Source organism: Sinocyclocheilus anshuiensis, unplaced genomic scaffold (genome assembly GCF_001515605.1).
Source record: "Sinocyclocheilus anshuiensis isolate Anshui unplaced genomic scaffold, SAMN03320099.WGS_v1.1 scaffold1566, whole genome shotgun sequence".
Classification (NCBI taxonomy): domain Eukaryota; kingdom Metazoa; phylum Chordata; class Actinopteri; order Cypriniformes; family Cyprinidae; genus Sinocyclocheilus; species Sinocyclocheilus anshuiensis.
In genome coordinates, this window is record NW_015546165.1 from 284,394 (window position 1) to 291,893 (window position 7,500).

Consider the following 7,500-nt stretch of genomic DNA (forward strand, 5'->3'; position numbering starts at 1 on the left):
TGTGTGTGTGTGTGTGTGTGTGTGTGTGTGTGAGAGAGAGTGTTTGTGTGTGTGTGAGAGAGTGTGTGTGAGTGTGTGTTTTCTGATACCTTCAGTAATTTGGTGGCCAGTTTGAGGACGTTGTTGACCAGAGTGAGTTCTTCTTTTTTATTTGGTTTCTTTTCCATTTTTAAGTACAAGTTAATCTGAAACAGAAACGCATCAGATGAGACTCTGGGATGTTTGTGTGTCTTTACAGTATCGTGTGTGTGTGTGTGTGTATTTGTACCTGTTCTGTGAGTAAGATGGAGGTGTTGCTGTATTTCTTGCTGGTTTCTGAGCCCAGCGTGACGAATCTCAGCAGGTACAGCGACAGCGAGGCGCACCAGATCACCAGCTCCCAGTTATAGTGAAACTCCAGAAACGTCTCGTGCACGTGAAGCAGCTGCAGGAGAAACACTGCCATCAACACCGGAGTAAAACACGCTAGTCACGAGCGAAACACACGGAGTTCATCCAGCGACTGACCTGAGCGCAGCAGATGAAGACCACCGAGAGCGTGAGCAGAAATGCAGAGGAGACGATCACGTCCACCGAGCGCTGCGGACCTCGACGCTGCAGACAGAGACAGATGAGACATCATCCCAGCGTTAGCCACAGCATCAGGTCTCATAAAGGACTAAACAGAGCTCAATCAGCTCCGTACCTTAAGGTAAGAGCGCAGCGACAGCCACATCTTAATGTTCTGCACCTTCTTCAGCCGGAAATGAGGGACCTCTGATTTTCTGGCTCTCCGTGCCGACGTCAAGTGACCAAACAACTTCGCAAACAGCAGCCGCTGAAAAACCAGGATCAGACAAATGCTGAGCTGTGCTCGGGACGCTCCGGGCTCGGCGTGTGGATGCTGACGCACACTCACCTGCTTGTATGTCCTCTCAGCGACGCTGAGCAAGAAGAAGAAGAGCCAGATGAGACAGACGCGCACCACGAAGCTCACGCTCACCGTCGCCATCACCAGAGCGTCAGCGGACGAGCCGAAGGCCACAGACACCAGCTCACCGGCCGACAGAGACGCCAGCTGCTCCGGCTCTTTGTGCTGGAACAATCTGAACGCAAACGGAGTCAAACCCAGCGTCACAGACACCAGATTCCCCAAGATCTGATAGCCGATGCCTGGAGTGTAGAGATTGACCTGCGGGCGAGAGAAGGACGAGATCAGGGCTTCATGTAATCATGATTTAGCACACGCTTCTATCCAGAGATGTTCAGTGGATTTCTATCAGTTCCCTGCCTTCCTTCCTCTGCTTCACACTCACCCTGTTCATTATCATGCCGCTGATTTCCAGCACAGACATGTCTGCTTTCTTGCATTCGTTTCCTTCCCACACGATGGCGCTGACGCGCTCCAGGCCCGGATTAGAGCTGTGGAGCCACGGCATGTGACCCTTCACCAGCAGCAGGCGACACACACACACACACAAACATCATTTACACACTTACTGCAACAAAACATCAGGGGCCAGTTGTTCAAAAAGTTGAATCTGGATCAGAATGATCTGGATTTGGAAATCTCATGTTTTGCTTTCCAGGATCAGGTAACCCATCTTACTTTAGTGCCGGTTTTTCAAAGCAAAATTGGATTGGATCACCCTGATCCAGATACACACTATTTCAGATTTCCAAATCTGTATTACTAGTGCTCTACGGAGCCCCACACACACACACACTCTTACTCACACACACACATACACACACACACACACACACACACACACACACACACATCATTACACACGAGCACAACAAATCTGAACCAATGAGGCAGCAGCTGTGGATCTGCGACGCACCTGATGAAACGGGTCGTCTCTGAACTCTTTCTTAGAGGCAGAACAGGCTGTGGATCTGTCGGCGTCTGTTTCGCTGCTGCAGGAGGAGCGGCACTCGGCGCAGTGCAGGAAGTCCTCCCACAGAACATCCTCCGTCTCAGACTCGTGCCGCGCGCTCTTAGAGTCCTGCGTCCGTGAGCTGCAGCTGGTGCCCGACTTCAGCGTCTCCTGAGACCAAACGAGAAGTGAAGGAGGCTGTGTTTGTGCTCCTACAGAAGCACTGATCGTGTGTGTGTGTGCGTGTGAGTGTGCGTGTTTTACCTCAGCAGTGTAATGCTTCTTGTAGGGGTGAGCTTTTCTGTTGCGCAGTGTGCAGTCGCTGTTCTTGCGCTCCACTCCTCTGCGGAGGGCGCTGTAGTTCTCTGGGTCTTCTTCACTGGACGCTTCACCCGACATGTTCTCCACCGCGCGAGGAACTGCAGCCTCAGACAGACACTGACATGCACAATACACACGTCAGTCACGTCATGCATGTGTGTGTGCGCATGTGTGTGAGTGCGTGTGTGTGTGTGTGTGTGTGAGTGAGTGTGTGTTGTGTGAGAGAGAGAGTGTGTGTGTGTGTGTGTGAGTGTGAGTGTGTGTACCTTGCCCGTGGGCGGCAGGATCAGCTGGTGTCTGTTGTGCTGGAGGCTCCAGTGCGTCTCGGAGCGCAGCAGGTCGCAGTGAGTCTCATGCAGCTGTAAACCCTCCTCGCTGCTTTTGCTGGTGATGCGTCCGTCCAGAGACACATATCCATTGTCCGTCTCTGTAGACTTATCGATGGACAGCTTGGACTTTTTAGACCTGATGGGACAGCAAGGAAAAGTGCAGGTTCTACTAAAGAATGTGCGTTTGATCAAGCGACGCCTCCGTTCATAACGTGTGGAAGTGCAGCTCTAGTCCTCTACAGCAAAACACTGATGAATCGGGAGAAAGTGAACCGGTTTCTAGAGACTGTAACAATTGTGCTTTTGGGGAAAAATGATAAGTGCAGCATTTGAAACATGGAGCAGATGGAATAAAATGGCTACAAAATCCCTTTGTCTAGTGAGGAACACAATGACAGACGCAGAACTGCACTGCAGCGCGATGCCGTGCTTTTAGAAGAGATGTTATAGACATTCAGATCTTAAGAGGAGATGAGAGAAAGAGAGAAATACACACCCCGCTTTAAAGATACCATGCCAGAAATCTCTGAAGAAAGCCACGAGGCCACGTGAGCCGGCAGACAGCGAGCCCTGCGGTGCCCCCTCCTGTGTGTTATCAGTAGTGCTAGAGCCGTCGCCTTCTCTATGAATGTCCAAATGAGCCGCTTTCCTCAACTTCCTTTAGCGAGAGACAGCAAAGTGCAGAAAACTTAGAAAAGTTTAAACAGGGCGAACTTTGGCCTCAGAGCTCTTGATTCCCAAAGTCAAGAGAAGCGAAAGGCCTGAAAGAGATGCCGACTAAACTGAGATGATTCAAACGAACTTTGAATGATTCATTTGCATTGAAGTTTGTTAGTCAAAATCTTTTGGATTTTAGATCCTTTCGAATATTAATTTCTATTCATGCTTCTGGAATACAACTGATCATTTGTGCTTGTGATGGCGTTTCTTTTTTATAATGCTGAAAATCTCCTAATAATGAAGACATGAAAGCGCCATGTCTGTGTCTGGATCCTCAAATATAAAGAAAGGTTTTCATGAATTCAGCAGAATCATCTCAACAGTTTGACACTTCCCCTGATTTTGTCTTTAGAGTTTCACTGTCAGTAGGACAGCTGACCTCTGGCTTCAAAATAAACCGTACAGGAGCATTAAAGACATGCTTTCTGCCTAAAGCTACACACAGAAGAGAGAGTCTGACCTGCGGCGTTTCCCGCTGCCGCCGCCGCTGGCTTTAGGAATGTGTGTGGAGACGATCTGGCAGTGAACGGTTCCTAACAGCAGCATCAGCCAGATAGCTCCAAACACCTCGGTGACGGGGACGCTGTGAGGACTGGAGATGCTGAAAAACAACGCCGCTGCCAGCACTGCAACACAAAACACACACCGATGACACGAGGAGCACTTAACTCACGAGCCACTGGGAAAAAAACACAATATTCAGACGCAAATAATCCAGTGCAGCTAATCATGTAAATGTCCATCGTTAGGACAGTAAAATAAACTCAGCTGTTAAAAGGCAGGAGAAAATGATTCTCACATCTTTTGTTGCTGTCCAGTCTAACACTATGATAAGTTAGTCAAATTAAACTTCAAATTAAAGCTTCACTTTCAGCGATGACGAACATTTTACGAGAGATTTGTTTACTTTCGTTTGGTAAATGAATTTGGATTATTACACACACACACACACACACACACCCTGTTCTCTTTAACAACTATAAAAACAAAAGCCCTTGAACTCCACCCAGGTCTATTTACAAACATCTCTAACAAGAAAAACAGCTACAGTGACCTCAATGAGCAACATAAAAACAATCAGAAAGGCGTCATTCAGTCAAACTGACGGAGGGACTCGCGGTTGGATGTGTAGAAACACAAGAATCCCATCAGCGCGTCGCAGCATGATCAATCTGACCTACAAACACACCTGACAGACATCACTATATAATAATAATTCTGCTGTTCTCTGATGTTGTTTGCATTTCTGTTTCTCTAAACTGAGACATTGCTGATTGAAATGAAGTCCATTCCCTATACTTTTCACCATCCTCACTTAAATGACTGCTGAGAAACTCACAGGACATCAAGTGATTGTGTGTGAATCAACGCTCACCCTGCAGCAGGTAGAGAGACAGCAGCAGGTAGAAGACGGCTCTCGACGTCACCTGAATCCACCAGTGGAAGAAAAAGGGGAAGAAAACCACTCTGACGATGCCCTTCCGGGTCAGAGAGGTCCACGGGCTCTCGGGCTTCGCTTTAGCAAACGCAGAACCTGACGAATAAAACAAGACGAGTTAGCATCCACGACTCATGATGATCCGACTGGCCTGTATAATAGACCTGAACGTGATGTGAACACAACGAAACGACGAAACACATCAACTACAGACATGTGTTTCTGACCTCTGACCAGATCCACGTCAATCAGGTCCGGCTTCACGTGACCAGTCTTCTTCGGTTTGTTCCTCAGACCCTGCAGACAGACAGAAACTCATCAGACAGACAGACAGACAGACAGACGCTCATCAGACAGACAGACAGACAGACGCTCATCAGACAGACAGACAGGATGACGGATGGTGTCTTCTGTCACAGCAGATCATTCACACTGAAGGCGAACCCATGCATGTCAGCGCACACACACTTCTCAACATACGTTTAATTAAATATAATATAAAATATATGTTTAATTAAAATATAAATATAAGTTTAATTAAAAAAAGATTAATAGAATAAATGAGTGAATTCATGACCAGAGTGCAATAAAACACTGACTTTAAGCAGGATCTGAAGCAGCTCTCTCAGTCACTTATTTAATATGACAGATTATTAGGGATTTACAACTCAAATTTATTTATATGAAGACCTCAAAACAAAAAACCTTAATAATCTCGAGTCGACCTCCGAACATCAGTTCACACACAAACACCGAGCCTGTTTGTGATGCTGTCTATTAAAGGTGCAGTGCTGCGTTTCATGCCCTCGTTAGTCTCCTGTTGCACTGGCGCTCATGTAACCAGAGAGCAGTCTTCTGCTAATAACTAGCTGTAAACACCCGACGCTACAGCAGATATTCATACAAACAGCAGTGATCTCCACACGAGAACCAACGCAAACAAAAACACAGAGCCGGTGTGCTGTGACTATACTCATGACAAATCACAGGTTAGAGTCGTGTTGTGTGTAGCACGCGTCACGTGACCTGAGTTTGAGTCCCGGCCCTCCTCTCTAATATCCAATCTAAAGGCAGAAACACCCAAAATACTACTTAAAAATATATTACTTTAAAATCTATTTTTGATCAAAACTGATTCAGGTCTGACTTTATTAAAAATCTTTCCAATGTCCTCAAATAATTAAAAGCAGCGCAGTCAATAAAATGATTCTGAAACACATGAAATTAAGAACAGTACGCTCACATACGCCGCGGATGACAGACTAACAATCATTTCATCAATAATACTTTCCTTGTCAGAGTCTGAGAAATAATGACTCTACAGTCAGTCATCTGTGAAACGCATCATTCAGACTCTATGCTGATTGGATGAGCTGCATTCAAAGCCGTCGTAAGTATCAGTAAATGCACATCTTCTGTTAATGCATCAAGTTTGTTACTTTGTTACAGATTAGATGGATTCAGGCCATTGGTAAAGCGACTGTAACAGATCAGAGACGGTCAGCGTGAGTCCTCACTGCAGCTCTTTTGGCTGATCAGGGCAGAATGAGGTTTAACTCAGACTTTCTCTTGTCTTTATTTTTGTCTGTCTAGCCCTCGTGTTGCGCAAAACATTCGGCCAAACATGAGTCACAGCGCAACCAGTAAAAGCAGCACAAACAAACAAACTGAATGCAAATTCACTCTCAACCAATGAGATCTGATCCTGACTACAACACAGAAAAGAGCTGCCCATCATCATCATCTTCATCAGACGCGTGTGTGAGGAATTTAAGACGTTCAGCTAAGTCTCAGTAGATTACAGTAAACCCTCGTGTTAACTGATGTGACCTTATTGAAGTCTAAACATGCTCTCACACAAATACAGGCATCCAGTCGTGTTACACATGAACACCAGACTGAAAAACCCACACGCAGCGCCACCTACAGGCTGAGAGCGGCGCCGCAGCGGCTTACAGCGATACTCACCCGTCTGATAAACTGCTTAGAGTGAAGGGAGATAAAGACACGTTTAAAAGAAGAATGAACGAACTACACACACACACACACACACACACACACACTGCTGCAAAGGCAGAATGAACAGGTGAAAGGAAGCTTTTAAATCAAGAGTCACTGACTCGTTACCTTGATCTCTCGCTGTTCCACTGATTTCTCCCATATCTGCTGGTCATACGCACCGATCTAACAGACGGACAGACAAAGAAACAGGTTACACATCCAAATTAGAGAGAGGTCGGCCGATTGATCGGGCTGATTTTTGGCATTTGTTAATTAATCGGCTTTGGCTGATTGTGCTGCACGTTAGGCTGATTAATAGGTGCATCTGAGCAGCGAAGCGTTGTTGAGGAACACATGGCAAGCAGCGTGACCCTGTGACGACCCCTCTGCCTGCTAACTTCCCAAGAAAACGGTAAGAAGTTCTTATCCTTCGTTCTTAATCTAGCCTTATATATTTATTTGGTTAAACATGATGCTACATTTGGAGAGAGAATGTAAGTAACTTTCTGGAACTGTATTGTTAGCGAGCCTTCAACCAGCTGTAGTTTAGGCCGCTGGTAGGCACGGGTAACAAAACCTGGCAACGAGCCCAGCGGCTACATTATTACAGTAGCGTGTGTTGTACAGATAAACTCTGACGTGATCAATGCGGGTTCTGTACTGGAGAATTTCTCTCGGAGGCTGCGTGTGAGACAGAGCAACTCGTGCCTTGTTCACACACCGCTTCAGCTAACGATGGCAGGGAAAACAGAGCGTTTCGAAAGCGTAAACTCAATCTCAAATCACCCGTTTTCTCCTAAACATATTAGATTGTGATGTGCATGGAATA

The 7,500-nt window shown here is 46.4% G+C and overlaps 1 protein-coding gene across 6 annotated transcripts in view; it reads right to left on the reverse strand.

Moving 5' to 3' along the window:
- The window catches only part of LOC107701372 (putative homeodomain transcription factor 2), a 19,358-nt gene that overhangs the window by 3,325 nt on the left and 8,533 nt on the right, over positions 1-7,500 (reverse strand). For 3 of the 6 annotated variants that reach the window (XM_016503364.1, XM_016503366.1, XM_016503365.1), the window contains 15 exons: positions 6,798-6,854; positions 6,639-6,653; positions 4,898-4,967; positions 4,608-4,766; positions 3,693-3,858; positions 3,009-3,170; positions 2,450-2,648; positions 2,127-2,300; positions 1,827-2,033; positions 1,296-1,424; positions 899-1,171; positions 686-817; positions 508-594; positions 269-424; positions 90-185 (listed from right to left, as the gene is read on the reverse strand). In XM_016503364.1, coding sequence (XP_016358850.1) covers positions 90-185; positions 269-424; positions 508-594; positions 686-817; positions 899-1,171; positions 1,296-1,424; positions 1,827-2,033; positions 2,127-2,300; positions 2,450-2,648; positions 3,009-3,170; positions 3,693-3,858; positions 4,608-4,766; positions 4,898-4,967; positions 6,639-6,653; positions 6,798-6,854 — 2,082 coding nt within the window. The remainder of the gene's footprint in view (positions 1-89; positions 186-268; positions 425-507; positions 595-685; positions 818-898; positions 1,172-1,295; positions 1,425-1,826; positions 2,034-2,126; positions 2,301-2,449; positions 2,649-3,008; positions 3,171-3,692; positions 3,859-4,607; positions 4,767-4,897; positions 4,968-6,638; positions 6,654-6,797; positions 6,855-7,500) is intronic. The other 3 variants (XM_016503367.1, XM_016503368.1, XM_016503369.1) reach the window with 3 other exon arrangements.